General features: G+C 39.3%; 2 protein-coding genes across 2 annotated transcripts in view; both read right to left on the bottom strand.

Moving 5' to 3' along the window:
- Nucleotides 1–1,249: 1,249 nt before the first annotated feature.
- LOC123962503 (troponin I, fast skeletal muscle-like) lies at nucleotides 1,250–5,112 on the bottom strand. Its single transcript, XM_046038662.1, has 6 exons — nucleotides 4,363–5,112; nucleotides 3,955–3,991; nucleotides 3,616–3,744; nucleotides 3,288–3,377; nucleotides 2,151–2,327; nucleotides 1,250–1,500 (listed from the first exon to the last, which is right to left on the bottom strand). The coding sequence occupies exons 1-6, from the start codon at nucleotides 4,368–4,370 to the stop codon at nucleotides 1,405–1,407; spliced, it is 537 nt and encodes a 178-aa protein (XP_045894618.1). The 5' UTR covers nucleotides 4,371–5,112; the 3' UTR covers nucleotides 1,250–1,404.
- Nucleotides 5,113–9,598: 4,486 nt separating this feature from the next.
- LOC123961765 overlaps nucleotides 9,599–18,485 on the bottom strand; it is an 11,227-nt gene continuing 2,340 nt past the window's right edge. The window contains exons 3-4 of the mRNA XM_046037422.1: nucleotides 17,247–17,431; nucleotides 9,599–15,803 (exon numbers count right to left, since the gene is read on the bottom strand). Coding sequence (XP_045893378.1) covers nucleotides 14,922–15,803; nucleotides 17,247–17,431 — 1,067 coding nt within the window. The 3' untranslated portion in view covers nucleotides 9,599–14,921. The remainder of the gene's footprint in view (nucleotides 15,804–17,246; nucleotides 17,432–18,485) is intronic.

Below are 18,485 nucleotides of genomic sequence, written 5' to 3'. Positions count from 1 at the left end.
CCAAAACGACTCATGGCTGTATTAGATCAAAAGGGTGCTTCTACTAAATACTGAGCAAAGGGTCTGAATACTTATGACCATGTGATATTTCAGTTTCTTTTTTAATAAATTTGCAAAAATTTCTACATTTCTGTTTTTTTTTCTGTCAAGATGGGGTGCTGAGTGTACATTACTGAGAACATAATCGGGTTGAAACTCATGTACGTTTTTAAGCACTTAAAGATGCAGTCATCACTAAAGTGTGTGTCATACAAGAGAGCCAATAAAAACTAATTGAATGGTCAAAGTTGTGCGTACTGTGGATGCAGGTTTTTTAAACACGTTGCACAGCAGCTATTTCTAATCTCATGCACAGTGGATGAAACATTTTTTATTCCAAAAAGGGACTTGAGAGTTTGACTTAGTCTCTTGACCAAAGACTTAATTTGGACTTGCATAAAATGACTTGTGAAGCTCTCTGGCCTGCACAAACTAAACAATATTAAAACAAACATCAACTTTGAGTAGTTTATTAACCAAGTACTTTTATACTTTTACTTGAGTAGGTTTAGTTTTTACTTTTACATGGGCAATTTTTTTATGGGAGGAATTTTACTTTAACTTAAGTAAAGATTTTCAGTACTCGATCCACCACTGCAAATGTTTGCTATCAAGAGATTTATGTATGATTTAAAAAGGCTATAAGAAAAATGTATTCCTGTCTTGAGCTCTGGGGTGACGATGACATTTTTCTATGATAATCTTTGATTTGATATGGTATGATATAGGGCTGGACAATAAAACAACAACAATAATTATCGCAATATAATTTCTTTCAATAACAATATAACAAATGTTCAATAAATATTCAATAAATGTTTGATTTTATTCACTTGAATCATACACGAATTAGAACTTAATTTTTTATTAAGATTTTTGTTGAGGAAAAAGGACTGAAAAAAAAAGCTTTTACTAAATTTTACTCATGCATGTGTGTTGATTTTATCATAATTGTTTTCAATGTTCTACCTCAGATTTGTGAAGTGATCCAGTGTTTGGCCTCAAGTGCTGACCGTAAAGACGAGTTTAAACCACAATTAACCGTCACGTTTCTTCAACTTTCCCTCAGTAGCAAAAATCAGCCTTTAAACTCAAAACAAATAAAGATTTGATACTTATCGTGATAATTATCGATATCGAAAGCCCTAATTTGATACAGTTTTTCCAACAAATCCAAGTAAGCATGACAAAACAGCAGGTGTTTGTTTATTCGGTCAAAGTGTCTACAGCTCACAAGGCAGTTTAAAAAAAATGTATTTGTGCTCTCATTACTTTTCTGATTAAGCCAGGCAATGATAAACAGGAATTAAAAATATTGCAGGTTTATTAAAAGCCGATGCAGTTTTTGTCAGATAAGACACTGATTTAAGCCTCGCCCTCAAACATCTTCTTCCTCCCGTCCATGCCAGATTTGTCTTCAATGTTTTTGCGCCAGTCACCAACGTCACGGAGTTCCTTATCCTGAAACATCAAGAGGACCAACAATCAGAGCTGGACCAGGAGGTTTCATGCAACGTCCTCTTTAAATCAGAAGTATCGCATTAAGATGCAAGTACACGACGACTGGTCTGGTAATCCTGCTTTCCTTTTGGCTGAAGACCTACCTGACACTAGTTCTGCTAGTTTTAGCTTGACTTTTACTGTAAATTAGTGGGGATAGTGAGGGTTGATGGAGCAAAAAAACAAAAATTGTTTTACTATGCAGCGTATTGATCATGTTTGTTGTGAAATACAAAGGAGTGATACTAATAGACCATGCAATAATGAATGAAAAGATTAGGGAGGACTTTGTTTATAGCATACTTAACAATAAAGGCATGAAAACAGGTTTATATTATTTCCAACACTCTACAGTATGTAGAGCCTTCCCTGGATGATTTTGACATTAAAGACATAACATGATTTGTTAAGAAAGACCAAAGCTAAATCCAGACTGTGAGGAATTTAACATCAAAACCTTGGTTTTCTACTCTAATTATTGCAGGTTGATGGAAGTGGGTTCTAAAACAATTAATCTAATCAGGATGGTCAGATGTTGGAGAGAACGGACGGAGGTATAAATCCTACTAGACTTTTTATTTTATAAAACGAGGCCAGTCTCTTCTCCTCACCTCCTCTTTCACCTCCTTCTTGACCTGCTTCAGGTTGGCCCTCAGTTCCATGTTGACCGTGTGCTTGGAGCCCAGCAGAGCTTTCAGCATGGCGTCAGCGGACATACGCACTTTCCTCAGGACGGGCTTCTTGAACTTGCCCATCAGGTCCTGAACTTTGATCTTCAGGTCGTCAATCTGGAGACGGTACAGAGGCCGAGTTGGAGAATTAAGTCTGGATTTAATGAAAACATCTTCAGCACTGAATGTTTGATTGAAAGAGAGTACATCCATCAGGAACTTCATATTTACAAACCAAGTACAGCCTAGCAAAAAAAAAAAAATTTTTTGGACCATGATCATGCTTTTAGATAACAAAAATTTGAGACCTGACAAGTTTTCATATGAATTTTAGCAATTTTCAAACATAGCTTTGTTGGTTTGCTGATACGCTTTCATTACGCCGCGAAATGGACAGAAAGGAAAATATCCCTTTATTTGATTCTTAATGTCTTAGCAGTAAAAACTGGAGTTAAACATGTCATGTTTGTCCCGAGGTTGGGAATGGAGAAAGTAATTAAAAACTCAATGGTTCACCTTCTGTGGAGCCGTGTGATTTTGAATCATTTTATACACATTTCCCCAAAATTCAACATGACATACTCGCTATCGTGTAATATATCTAGAAAACTCTGGTACCTCCACCAGATTTTAAAATATAAAGACATAATGTGAGTTTATGATGAAGGTTTTGCAGGGATTATGTCAAGACAGGAATTACACTTGATTTCGCTGTTTCGTCCTCTGTCTGTCAATACGGTATTTACACATCAATGTATTTTGGTGAGATTCTCAATTTGTATTGGGCAACATCAAGTGAAAGACACTTTTCGTGAACCGACCAATCACAGCCTGGAGGGGGGCGGGACATTAAAAAAGTTTGACATGCTACAGCAAACTTTCGAAGTTCATTGATGCACATGAATGGTTATGATTATTGATAAGTTAGTACTTAGCTTTAGCATTTTTAATAAAAATAAAAGCATCCATCATTACTTCTGTGGCCTAGCAGCTCTGGCATTTGGCCTCAAAAGATTGACAACACCAAAGACAACGATGAAATTGGATTAAGTTGTTAAATACTATCATAAAATCTACCTCCTTGTCGCATTTATTGACTTTCATCTCCAGGTTGTATCGCTCCTCATCGCTCACGTCGATCTTGTGGTGGATCTCTCTGCACAGCTCCTGAACACAAACATCAATACCAAAATGATTCACTGTGGACCAAAAAAACATGTCTCATAATATCAACTAAATCTGATCACAGCTCTCACCGGTAGAGAATTAAATTCCAAACATTTACATTAAATTCAGGTGGGTTTTGATTCTATTATAAACATGTTGGTTCACATTAAGACAAACTATTATAAACACTTGCACCGTGAACCCTGTGTCATACTGAACTGTGCGTTACAGGACACACCTGCAGCTCCTGCATGCTCCTGGGCATGGACACAGGAGGACAGTTCTCAGCCATGTACCTCGCCCTCTCCTCCTCTCGCTCCCTCTCTTCATCCTCCAGCAAACCTTTGGCGATGGACAGCATCAAGCTCTGCCAGACAGCAGCCACACACAGCGTCACATATCGACGCACATTGACACAACTCCCAGCAGCAGAAGGTATTTATTTCTGACTGAAAAGTATGTGAAGAGGTTTTTGCCAGTTGCTGTGAACATTAATGTTTCAGAAATCTCTTTTCTTTTATTACTCGGTTTGGCTTTGCTTCCTGAAACGCTGTAAAACATTTTAAAGGAATCTGACCTTGAGATGATGCTTGCGACTCGAAGACATCTTTTTCCTGAGGAGTTTAAGAAAAAACTATTTGTTATGACGGATAAAAAAAATAAAAATTATTAATAAAAGAAACGTGACTTGATTCTTATTCTTAAACGTGAAATAAATATTGCAAATCCCTGGCAGTTCTTTTAACTTTAGAGTTTTAGGACTCAATAATAAACCAAATGGTTAAAACATTGATTTATGTATCAAATATTTGCACCTATGTTTTTGTAACATGTCAGTGAGATGGGGAGTCCTCTTTTTAATACAACATCTGGTTATTTAAGTTTAAAAAGTTTGACATTTTAAAGTTTAACCTCATGTGCTTTCGGGCCTTAATAAATAAAAAGATCTGAACATATGGAGGAATGAGACCAGAGAATTACTCACTCAGACATCTTGGTGTTTGTTTAGCTTCAACGCCTGCAGAGAAACACACATTTTCACGGACAAGGCACACAGACATTATTTTCATAATTAATCAGAGGATTATCCCAGATACACAAACAGGGGAACTGGAAACTAGGTGAAGATGGGTTCAGGCTGAGGAGGAGCTGGACTGGAATGCTTCTGAAAGCTCTTTTCCGAACAGTCAGATGAAACGGGACACCAACTGTGACCATCAGCGGTCTGCCTCGAAGAAAGACCTCGAGTCTAAATTAGGACAAGGACCTAGGGTCCAGTTGTCCCCCCCTGGGCATCCCTTTCATGAAAGATCTGTCTTCTGGAAGATTACCAGGAAACACCTGATACCTCCTCTGTTGGTACAAACATCTCTGACATGACTGAGACGGTATCGTCTTCTCTGAAAATAGAGGCCGTCCAGAACAATCCAGATCAACAATCACTGCTTAGAAACGGAAAACAGAAAAAACTAATGGCTCTCCAAGTCTAAAGGTTGTCCCAACAGTGATTTTTTTTACTCCTGTTCCCAATGAGAGTCAGACATTTACCGTAAAACTTGTCCCTTAGGCTACACCACACGTGTGGCTACACGTTTTGACAAGTAAACGCAGGTCTCAAGTAGAAGCATGGTCTAGTTTTTCTACAAGTTCTTTGGATGTATAAAACCTCTTAAAGCCCAACGGGTCACCTGCTTGAGCTGCTTAGATTGTGCATTCAAATATAAATGTTAAAATCTTTGTGAATATGGACATACTAATCATCAGTTCAGATTTACTGGTTTGGTAAACGAGAAAAGACAAAATTTTTATACAAATAATATTGATAGTGGTTGAAATAAACAATTTGGTAGCAGCATATTTCACACCTTTGCTGAGCAAGAGTTTTGTGAGAAAGGAATTAAAAGCTTGCATAAACAGGAAGGAACAGTTCAGCGATTTAAGCAAATAAAAGCCCGGGCTATTAATTGAGGTTTTCTGGTAATATCGGCCAATAACGACGTAGAATCTGATCTAATATTTCTTCTTACAACACTGAGTGGATCCAGCAGAATAACAAAAAACAAAAAAGGGAGCAGATGCTGTACAAATATAAACCACATCATCGGTTAAACTACGGATTGCCTCAAAAGAAGCACAATTAATAATTTAAAGACACACTGAACATGAAATCGAAATCCTCGGATCAACATGGATGTTGTGAAAGTTCATAAACAAAAGACATTTGACATTTAGCAACGTAACAAAATCAAAACGTTTCTCTTTCAAATGAAACAATTAGGTGCCTTTTTCAAAACGAAACAAATTGTTGACAGTTTACAAACAACAAAGCCCACCAGCAGACAAAAGGACATTTAGGTAGGCTTATTGTGTTTAAATATTCAAATGATGCGATGTTGTCAATATGTTGTTGAATAACATGTTAGATTTATCATAAGTCATTTGAAATGCAAAGTTTTAACTGTCTTACTTATGTATTATACCCATTTACTTTAAGGTGACTTACACTGCTTTGAAATGATCAAATTAAGATTTAAAATAAATTTTTTATGTCAGACACATAATAGAGTTGTTTTAAATTAATTATCCGTATGTAGGTTTTGCTGCTTAAAAACACCTTATCCAAAACAAAATGTTACCAATTTAATATTCTTCACATAAGGAAATCTTTGTAACCTTTCAGTTAATTGAAATTATTATATATCAAATACCAGCTAGTATGTGTTTGTTGATGTAAGACTGGGAATGTGTGCAGGTATGTATTCAGGTAGCCTACGTTGATGTATACATATATTAGAGATATACTGTATACATTTATTTTTGCCTTGCTTTATCCTTTTATATGGAAGGACGTATTATTTTAATGTGATGCTACAGTGCATCATTATCAATGAATATGTATTTGTCTAAGTGTACGACCTGTTATATACATTTGATATGTCAAATACATAAAATAAAAACAAAATCACAGCTTCAGTTGAGGTCAATCCTCGGGCAAATTGAGATACATTTAGCAGTCACACGTAGAGGCTCTTTCAAGTCTTGTTCTTTCTTAAAATACAAAATGGATCTGAGATGTTTTATTGTATTAAAATGTCGGGGGAACGGGGAACAAACGGTAAAGGGGCTTTGTGTCTGCGTAGTTCTTAACTAAATTTACATTATAAACAATCTTATGTATGTATTTATAAGCTAACTGTATTGAAACATACTCAAGCTTTCCTTAATTTTCACATTTTGTGTTTTCTTGGGCTGAACATGAAGCCAAAGACACATTAACACAGCAGGTCACACTGAGGACACATTAGATCTATTTAAACAGTCTGTGTTGACACAGCGATAAACACTGGGACTATCACTTTTCCCCTTCTAGAGTCCATTTACACCAACACACACACACACACACACACACACCTGCAGCTTCACAGCCAAAATGATCAATATTCATCATATTCAGCATCCAAAAATTCCTCAGTCACCATCAATGACCTTCATCGTCCCGCCGCAACAGTTTCTAAAGAGCTGCTGTGTTTTACCGACTCGTCAGTGACAATTTAAACATCCAAACAACTTCAGAATCACTTTAAATGGCCAGATATGTGCACATGTTCGAGTAATTTAACTCCACAGTGCTCTCAATGTGCATACAGAGAACAAGCATTAACAAACAGGACAACAGCCTCAACGCAGCAGACATAAACTACAGTGTACAGTACAAACACATAAACAAAACATTTGTATAGAGCAAGACAACAGCGTAGTGAAGCATAGTGCAAAGGATGCTGTGTTTTGACGAGAGAATAAAAAACGTATTTACTGAACCGCATAACGACAGGGACAAAAAGTTTTTCTATGAATTAAATTTATGGAAATCAGCAGCAGAGGGAAGGAAAAGATTTCTTACCTTTTAGCTGAGGACTGAAACAGAACGGAGCGACGGATTTGTTAAGCGGCTTGGTTTTGACATTATAAGTTGGTATTTATTGCATTTCCCGAAGGCAAGGGAAACCTCATCTTTCTGTTTATGGAAGTCGATTTTCTCACAGACCAATGGGCTCACAAGCACCTGAAATATTATATCCTGACCCCCCCTTCACCCCCAAATCTCCTCCCTGTCTGACCACTATAAACAACCCCTTCCTTCTGGATTGTTTCACTGCTTGCATTATCCAACCCCCGACCCCCAAAAGGAATCTTCTCATGAACCCGGAGGTGAAAACCAGTCAATTAGTAGTATATGACTCAATAAACAGATTATTTTCATATACGAACACTATGAGGATGACCGTAAGAAACAAGGCTGGCCGCTGAGGCAGCTTTTCGATGAAGGAAACCAGCGAGCAGCAGTGATGAAAGTTGAGGGGAGAGCAGGTGGGAGTGCAGTTTCAAGACGGTCATTTAAGACACACTAAGTGGATGCCATTAAGAAGCTGTTAACAGGAGCTGGGCAGCGAGAGGAGTGAAGAGGCAGATGGGAAAATCTCTGAACTCAAGATCACACAGGATTTGCCGTGCAGAAAGAAAAACTGAAAAAAAGGGGAAGAAGTGAAAAGAGCAGAAATACGATAATATAAAAAGGTCAGCAGTAATATCTGATGCCAATGACAGCAGCAAGGCATCTGAAGCCAAACTGAACTTCGGATATAGGTGGAAATACAATAATTAGTGGTAGTAAATACTGTCCTAGTGATTGTAATAAATCTGTTTGTTTGTTTTAATTATATGTACAGTTGCTTAATTTTAAGTTGCACAAACAATGCAGAAAGTTGCCAGACTATTAATGGTAAGAACATAAATTAATAAGTATGCAAGCAAATAAATGAAAAAAAGCAAATCCATTCAAGTGTTTGTCATTTATCCAGTTAAAAGATGAATGAATTCCCAATATTTGATTAAAATGAACCCTAACTAAGCAAGAGATAACTTTGTGTTTTAGTGTTAACTTTACACAGTAAAGATCCAAATGCAGTTATTGTTATTAATAATAAATTAATAAATATGCTTCCCCCCGAAATACTAATGTATTCCCTAAAGACGTAAAAGCAGAACAGCCTTTGCTCTGGTGTTTCCCTGAGTCAAACAGGGGGGTCGGGCTGAGGGGTGGCGACAGACAAACTGCACCATGTGAAGCCACAAACACACAAGTGATAAGTGAAAGACCTGGCGACCACAAACACGTCTATTACAGGTCATCGGCTTCGATGGGAGTAAAAATAGTTTTATTCTAGCGTGTGCTTATTGTTCATGTACCAGGAGTCTGTAGCACAATAGCTAGCTAACGTGTCTAGCTAATTTGGTGGGTGGTTTGTCTACAGGTGGTTGCTACGTGGTTTTTAATGGCAACAGCTTAAAGAAATGTAAACTTATACAGACAAAAGGTACTAAAGACACCTGCGCATTACTTTTATGATATCCCAATCTAAATTTATAGGCATTAATATGGAGTTGGTTATAATAGCTTCCACTCTTCTGTAAAAGGTGTTCAACAATATAATCCTGGCAAACGACCCCACAGAGGTTAAATCAGTGCTTCCTTACCAGTCAGTCAGAACTGAAGAAGTCTCTTGGATGAAGGACAAAACGTCTTCTAGTATCTTCAACCAAGTCCAGTTGCCCTCGACTTTAACCTTCTTTGGATAACTATGACCTGGATGGCTGAGACCTTCACAGACAAAGTTAGATTTCACTGATTCCCATTCATATTTTACGATGCCACAAATTATACCCAGCTACATAAAAGCCTGAAAAGCAGCAGCTTTCAGAAAAAGTGACAAAGAGTAGTTATTTGGGCGTTTTCGTACAGACCGGAAGGTGTTGACAGCCCCCCCGAAGCCCCCCTACCCTTAACATCAGAAATGTTTGTACCTAAACCCAAGACGGCCACTTTATGCGTGTCGACCGGCTATGCCTACAAGCCGTGCGTAGCCTCCTTTGCGTTTGGTGTCAAATCTACGCTTTGTCACGCTGTTTGAAAGCGTCGGTAATGAGAACGTGCCGCAAAAGCCGGCAGTTAGAACAGAAGCACAGAGAGTCGTCTCGTCTTGTCGCATTGGCTGTAACCGAACTGGTCGCAAATTTTTGATCTGAACTGGCTTTAACAGACAAAGTTTGGACACCTTTGAAAAGACCTTAAGTCAGTCGTACTGACTTTGAGTATTCTGCCTTGTACTTTTACTACTTTTTCCTGCAGGAGTCATTTGGTAAGTCAACACCAAAAACAACTGTTAAGTACATCCTTTTCTTTAATATTTCAACAGTACAAATTAAATCTCGACTTAAGAAACATGACATGAGAAACACATCGCTTCACATTTCTGAGTATCATATTCATTGAGAACATTCTGGGCCACTGAGAAATCACCTGAGAGAACGAGTTAGAAAACCTATTCAGTTCGATATCGTGCCTTTGACTCGGGAGCATTTACAACGAGGGATGAACCAAAATATGCGAATACTCTGCCTACTACAGTGCCTCGTGTTGACAAACATATCCTCTTCTTCAGTCTCATCAACCTCCTGCATTAGTAAAACACCGGAACTGTACACGAATGACTAGCAAATATATTACAGCAAGGACCACTTTACACAAATGTCATTTTCACACTTTTTTTGCTCAAAAGAAAACATCAAAAAATATTCAAGATTTTACATACATGTATATCGAGAGAAGTTAAAATCAGACAAAGTGTGCAAATGTCACCGTACGGTCACGAGACGACTCCAAATGAAGGCACCATACTTCCTCTCCCACCACACCGCTCACATGACGACTTAACTGTGCTGCTGGGGGGCAACAAATATCAAAATAAACAAATGCATCTAAAAACAGATGTCACTCATGTTGCCATTTCAAGACAATAAATCAATATTTGCATGATCTTTAGGGACAGAAGGTTTTTGCCATGCGCTCGTTTTAGCCTGATTTGTCTGAATTAGAGCTCCAACGATTAGTCGATTCATCGATAAGTTATCATTAAATTAATTGCCAACTATTTTGATAATCGATTCGAGTCCTTTTTAAAAAAAAAATAAAAAAAATAAAAAAATCACCAAATCATCCGAGCTCAGCTTCTCAAATGTGAATATTTTCTGGTCTCTTTCCTCCTCTGTGACAGCAAAAGAAAACATTTGAGGACATCACCTTGGGCTTTGGGAAACATCTTCTGGACCTAAAAACTAATCGACTGATTAAGAAAATAATCGACAGACGAAATCCAATATGAAAATAGCCGTTAGTTGCAGCACGAATAGGTAATAAACTTAATTAGAATAAAAGTGTCTCAATTTATTGAATAATTCAAGAAAAAAATCCTAGTGTTGGTTTGTCGGGTCCAGTTTTGATGAAACCGCTTCAAAATTCAGAGCGTGACGCGTTTTATATGAGGGATCTAAAGCAATTTACCTAAACAATGTTTTGACGACACAGCTTCAATTTTAAGATCACGATGAGCTCCGACCAAGGGGGAAATTTTCTTCTTTAACAGAACAAAAACAGTTTCAATCATCACCAACATTTTAACCACCAACCTGAACCAAAGATTTAGCTGCTTAATTTAACCGTTACCTAGTCTAGTTCTGGTTTAGTAACAAATTAAGAGCAGAAGTGTCTCTACTGAACAAATACGGTTCAAGGGTAAAAATCCAACAATGGGCTAATGTGTGTCTCGGTGTGTGTTTTATACTTTTAGCTCTGACAACAGAGCTTCTAAACTGGACCTGAACCAAACATGTAGCGTTTGGTAACCCAACCCTTTCGCAGAACCAACCTGGCCTGAACCATTTGATTTTGGAACCGCCTTCTGTAACTGGTGTGGATCATGTTGGCACTGGTATCTAAACAAACTTAAGCTGGACACATTTTCAGGCTCCTTGTGGGGAAAAAAAAAAACGATTAGTCAGTTTCCTACTAATTTGCGAGGAAATGAAAAACTCAAGAGTGAGAACACTACGATCGTCCAACCAATCAGCGCTCGTCTTATTGCCAATATCTGGTTCAGTGACACAGCTCTCACCTGGACAAACGTCATAAAGCAGATGAGGAAATGCTGCTCACATATAATCTGGTGTGAAATCTTATTATTATTGAATTATTACAACATCTATCTGGGATGCAGTGGTCTTTCTATACAAAAAACAGCACCATGGCTTCTGTGGAGGAACATCGTTCCGGGGAACAAATCAAAAGTGATCAAATAATTAGTTGTCTCTCGCATATATTTTCCAAAATAAGATCCCATGGAGTAGAAAGGAGGGACCGTCTATTACTTGATTAATCAATTAGACGAAAATTAAATCCGCAAGAATTTTCGTAATCAATTCATCTTTACGGCATTTGTTAAAAGCAGAAATATTAAACAATGTGAGGATTTGCTGCTTTTCTGTTTTATTATGACTGTAAGCTGAATATTGTGGGTCACCTGAGAGAGAGAGAGAGATCTGAAGAGCCATATGGACTAGAGCTGCGACAATGAATCAAATTATCTATTAGTTGTCAACTTTAAAATTAATCGGCAACCATTTTTACAATCGATTAATTGGTTTGAGTCATTTTTTTTAAAGAAAATTTCTCTGATTCCAGCATCTTAAATGTAGATCTTTTCTGGTTTCTTTTCTCCTCTTTGACAGTAAACCGGAAACCATTTAAGGATGTCTTCTTGGGCTTTAGGAAACGCTAATGGTCATATTTTTCTTTCTGACATTTTATAGACAAAAAAACTAATCAAGAAAATAATCCACAATGAAAATAATCATAACTTGCAGCCCTAATATAGACAGTTCATCGAAAAATACTCCACAGATTCAACGATAATGAACAAAGTCATTAGTCTCAGCCCTAGCTGGCAGTGGTCAAATTGTTCTTGGGTAAAGTTATGTGGGACCAAAATAAAGTAATAGGGGGACAAAAGTACAAGAAATTGAAAAAAGAATCATATTGAGAATAAAAAAACAGTCCTATACATTAATTAATAAAATAATGTAAACTGAGGTTAACAGGGAAATCACATCGGGTGAACCATGTAAACACATTTTATTAAACCATTACTTAAATCTGGTTATTCTAATGAGCATGTAAACGTGGCAACCGTCAGACTCGCAGCAATACTCCCAAAATAATAATTAAAAACAATATTAAAATAATAAAAGGCAATACCTTGCATTTTTGGACAACCCCGTGAGTAGTGCAAATCATCTCTTGCAGTGTAAACCCTGAATCGCAGTACAGTGGCACTGATTCACTAATACTGACAATCACCCAGCTTCACTGCGCACACTGAAGTTCAAATTCACAACACAGCCACAGTCTGAGCACCAACCGAAGAGATTTAACCAAACAAACCGTGGCTGAAAAATGGGCGTACAGTCTTCCTCACAGAGGACAGGCTGGCCCGTTCATCTTCCTTTTAAGTATGACCTTGGAAAACACACATACAGAAAGAAAAACAGCGTGAAAAGGTCCCAAACAACAGACTCGGGTTAAAACATGTCCGTGTGCAAAGTTCCCTCTTGCAATAGAAGCGGATTAATCAGTAATGTAATCCAGTCAGTGGTGTTAAATCCAATGGTGACAAATCAGGAGAACGTCCTCCGATCATCAGAGCATGAGCAGCGGAGGCGCAGCTTTGTTTTGTTTTTACCCACCAACAAAGGTTAGTACGTTCAAACAACCATTTTACCAGCAAAATAGATTTTTAGGGGAAAAAACCAAAAGCTCCAAACAAACGGTGTCAGACCTTAGTCGATATGAAACAGATGGAGGTTCAAACTTGGCATCATATTTCTGAAATGCATCTCAAGCGATTTCACGTTCACATTAGAAATTAGATTTTATCTGTGAGGGAGGTGAAACTGCTTTTAAAAACAGAATTCAGCCCTTAACAATGTAGTGCGACTTTTACTTCCGGTCATCTCCACAGTAACGTTAGCGCCGCCTCCAACCTTACTTCACTTTTGTTTGTATAGTGGGTTTTTTTGTCATTTTGATATCCACGTAGATAACATAACCGTCAATGTAGAACCAACATTGATTTTTACATCTTAATTAGATAATGTTACATCGCTCTGGCTCTTTTTTACACTCTTGGAAAAGCTGCCAAAAATGAAAATGACTGATATATACCTATATACACACACACGCGTATACCTTCCTGCGAAAGAGAGCGTATAAGGCCCCATCCAAACTACTCCATTTTTGTTTAAAAAACAAACACGATCTCCGTCCACACCAGCGTTTTAGCTGTGTATCACAGCTGATCACATCTAAAAACGACTGAGACTGTTACTGAATGGAACACGGGAGGTAAGAGAGACTGTGGCGGTGGAAAACAAACTGGGAGTCGTCGCAAAGTAAACGGTGACAAGCAGAATACAAGCGTAGGCTATAAGTGTTATTTGCACGGTACAGAATATTTTCATAGAAATACCAAATCAAAAACTCTGTCAGTAGCATCATGTTTCTGTTTTGCATGACTTATGAGACCCAATCAGAGAGCCAAACGTGAGTTTCTGCGTCACTGTTTCTAAAGCCCTCCGTTTTTGCCCGTCAGCACTAAAAGCATTTTCAAACTTCTCCGTTTTAGGTCTTCGTTTGCGCCGTTTTAGTCTGGACGGGAGGTGCAAAACAAAAAAGCAGCAGTGGGGATGGGGTCTAAGAAAAGAGCGGCAGCGACCCAACATTAACGAAGTTGTGAAATTACAAAAATTTTAATGACTAAAATATTGATTATAGCCGTATTAAGGATACTAAGTGATGTGGAACGTGAGTATTAGCCTAAAGTGTTCCCCTGTGGACGGACAGCTGGAACACACTTTGGCATGTCATACTTCATTTCTAAACATTTAGTGCCAAAGCGCCAACTGGAGCATTTTTGTGCATCAAGAAACAAATACCTCCCTCCCAAAAACCCTGCATTGGTCAGGCTGATCAACCGAGTTTCCATATGAGCTTTCCAATTTCACTCGTCTATCACACATTGGCCTGCTGCACAGAGCCTTCCAGCCCTTTTGGACATATAACCCAACCCCGTGTGCTATACACACACACACACACACACACACACACACTGCTCACCAAGATGCATTTTAGTGCCAGTTGTGAACGGGAGCTAATCTAACGAGTAATATCCCACCCTGAACTGGAATGACATCAATAATCTCCTGAGATCTCCCATTATGAAATTCCCCTGATAGAAAACACCACCACGACGGCATGGCACAGAACTGAAGCAGGACTATATCAACTACACAGCCAACACTATTACATCGTTATACCAAGAAGCTGTTTACATTACAGTGAAGTCTATTGCGTCTCCTGTTCGGTGAGGGGGAGGGGCATAATGACAGCCAGGTCACATTTACAGGTTCATAGGAGGAATTACACCAAACTTTTACAACCACTGAACTCAAGAGGAGACAATAATATCCAGTTGACCAGTCTACAGGGGAAAGTACAGCTGCCCTTGGTTGTCTTTAGGAAAATATGTAATACCACGGGAGGATGGAGGAATAAAGAGAGCCTTGAGCAGAAGCCAAGCATGTTGGGAAACCGAGTCAGGTCCACGCCACTTTGCGCGAGATGGCCTGTTTGAAGCACTCTGGGTCGACGTTGCCTCCGGGCCGCAGAGCCCTTTCCAGGCTCACCAGCACGTTTTGGTGGCACTCTCTGATGTTGACCGGGTATTTGGCCCTCAGTATTTCGTAGGCGGCGATTAGCCTCATGTTCTGTTTCACCATCAAGTACTGGATGATACACGTCGGCGCCAGCGAGAAACCGTCCCGACAGTGGACCAAGACGCGCTTCCTCTTCTCGGTGGAGGCGTTGATGCACTCGTTGATGTCCTCGAAGCAGCGCTGTTTCAGGGCCGGACCGTCGCCCAGAGCGTCCGGCACGTCTCCGATGTCCACCTTGAGGCGGGACCAGCTGTGGCGGGTGCCACGAGAGCAGGTGCACGGTATGAGGTTGAGGCTTGGGCCCGGTTCTCCCGGCACACTGCTCATGTCGATGATGCTGTCGATGTTGTTGCGGCACAGGGTGCGCCCGTTGTACGCTGCATTCAGGTTGCCAACATAGATGTAGTCTGTCACCTTAGAGATGACGGGTTCAGAATATTGGAAGTGTTCAGGGCCACTGGGTTTGGGCTCAGGCGTATCTGGGCCCCTGGCACCGGCCGGCCCTGTGGCGGCTCTCCTGCTGTAGTTACGCAGCTTCTTGGAGCCCGAGCGGGATGGAGGGTTGGAGTCGGACTCAGAGCTGCTGTTCCAGGGCGGAGAGAAGAGAGAGAAGCGGCTGGAGGATTTGCTCTTGTTGAGGATCTCCACTGGGCTGGACAGGGCGGAGGTGGACGCCGCGGTGGAAGCCGAGGCGCAGAATAAAGACGCTCGCTCCAGAGAACCTGTGCTGCTTGCAGCTCCTGCACTGTGTGCCTGCTCCATCTGCAACACACACACACGTGATCGACTGAATTATCAAACACAACTGCTGAGTATCTCATCCTTTACTGAACCATGATCCAGTCCTGACTTTTTAAATGACCAAGGAGTCAAGATGTCAAGTTCTTTTGTGAATCTGAATATGACCCACTTTTGTATACTTTTAGGAGCATGAAGTGAGCTCCTAAGTAATTATAACTGATATAGGGGATGAGGATCTAACACACAAAGTACATGCTCAAATAATAATTTAAATAAATGACCAGGGAATGTGTTATTACCATCACACCACTAGGGCTGGCAATAAATGTTGTTGCGGTAAAAGTTTTCATATGATTTGATATTTACCATTCAAGCTAAAGGCTGAGTGAAAGAACATGACAAACACTTGATCCCAAACAGTGGACCACAACTATAAATCTGAGGTAATTATAATAAAAAAAAACATTTCAACAAATATGCACGTGTAAAAAACAATAAGTACTAATTCTTTTATGATTTACATTTTTTGAACATTTGTTTTATTGATGTTGAGGAAAATTATTATTGTGATAATCATCATTATTGTTTTATTGCCCCATTATTTTTATCACCCCACCTCCCCACGAGAAATGATGATTGTTTAGTTTTTAAAAGTCTCTTATGACCCCATCTAGGGATGCACCGAATGTTCTGCCACCTAAATTAAATCGGCTGAAAATAGCAAAAAACACACTTTCGGTGTTCGGCCTAATAAGTCAAAAGACCGAATAAATTTTACCGAACAATTACGCTGACATGTCGGCAGTGTGGAAGCATTTTAAAGTGTCCGAAAAAGACTCAGAAATCGCCATTTGCGGATACTGTTCGGCTTAATCGTCTCCCAGCACATCCACTCCATCTGTGGCTGACTTCTTAGAAAAGGCAACAAACAGTCTGCTTTGATTGTTTCTGTCACTCGTTTGTGAGAAGGCGATTAAGCTAGCGGCACCTACATTTGGAGTGCACACCTGTTCAAGCCTTTATGGTAAATCCACTGAAACAGACCAGTGAGAGCTAACGGGCAAGTAAATGGACACATGTAATTTACTTTACCTCTTGGGCCTCTGACCCACCCAACATAGTCTCTCCAAATCCTGTGGGAAACACTTAGCAAAAAGCACATTTTGACTAATTTATGCAGTGGTAAACAAAATATGGCAAAAATGTAATTTGGAATTTTTTTTTCATTATATTCGGTTTCAGCTTCGGCCAAAAATTCTCTTTTCGGTGCATCCCTAACCCTACATATGTAATTCTGCCACAACTCTTCACCTGAAGCAAGAAGACCTTCTAGTCGGCAAGGTAAACACAAACGTACTAAGATTGTAAACCTTCGTCTAAACGTCTTTTAATTTCAGTAACTTGTTTTGCTTGGTCCTACATCATGAAGACGGAGCTCAGCAGCAGATGTATGTTTGGAAGCACCTGAGCTTTGAGGTTGTTTTTCCACTCCTGCGTCTCCAGAGCTTTGAAGCGTCCGCTGCTGTCGGAGGAGACCGACATGCAGAGGGGCCGGTGAGCTCTGGGGGGGAGCTGGGGGGTGAGGGCCACGGGGACGGCCCTTGCATCGGCGTGCTCGCTCCTACTCATCATCAGATTTGGACAGGAGCCTGGGTCACACATGTCAGAGATCAACAGCCATTTAACAAAACATCTTCACACTGGTTGATCAGATTTAATTGTCTTAGTTACATGCGGTATATAAACCTAGCTTGTTAGGGAGGAAAATAAGTTTTGCAAAAACCTGGAAAAGAGCTGTAAAAATGTGCATACATGGTTGATTTTTTGTTAACAAATCCTGATAATGTGTCATTTACAACGGCACTTGGCTGGACCTGCCTTTACAAAGTCTTACTGCACATTCAGAAACAATAGCTTATACCTAAATCATGTGTGGTAAAGCTGATAAAATCTCACAATCTAATATGAAAAATCAGACTGCGTGTAGTCAATTTGACTTCCAGCTTATACAGCGTACTAACCTCGACAACCCAGCTACACTCTAACATTAATATAGCTCTCCTTATTTGCTAGGCTCCTTACATGCTTGCTAATAACTTTTATGAAGGTGGGTCACCAAAATTGACAGCGCTGTGTTGGAGAGATTTGTGCAGCGCAGCTCTGCTATGAAATAAAATTTTAAATACGCCTACTAAATAATATAAAAATGATAATCAATATGTGGCAGTCATTGTTGACATTGTGGTGGGCTGCCACAAAATAAATCAATGTATGGGAAACCCTGAACATGGTGGCGCAACATGGGGACTTCCATGTAAAGGTAGATAGAAATGTCTCATTCTAAAGGTAGTAAAAACATAACGATTCATTATGTAAGGTCTTTATACACCACTGAAAACATAGTTATGGATCTTTTATTGCATTTCTGTCAATAGAGCCTATTTCCCATTTTTGCTGAGCATAAGTTTTGTGCTAAAGGAATTAAAGACCCAAATACAGGCAGGGTGAGTTGAGTGATTGAAGCAAATAAAAGCCTGGGCTATTAATTGGAAGTTTTACAGTATTAGAAAAACCCACTTATACTTATGAAAGTTATTCCGTGACCTTGTAAACAACAGTTTGAGAAAAACATTTTAACTCAAGGTCCAAGAAAACACTTTTCCCATTGAAATGGTTAGAAGAATATTTCTGGATTTTGGAAAT

This window comes from Micropterus dolomieu, linkage group LG22 (assembly GCF_021292245.1).
Source record: "Micropterus dolomieu isolate WLL.071019.BEF.003 ecotype Adirondacks linkage group LG22, ASM2129224v1, whole genome shotgun sequence".
NCBI lineage: Eukaryota > Metazoa > Chordata > Actinopteri > Centrarchiformes > Centrarchidae > Micropterus > Micropterus dolomieu.
Note: the sequence above shows the minus strand (reverse complement) of the source record. Positions and strands in the feature narration are given on the sequence as shown.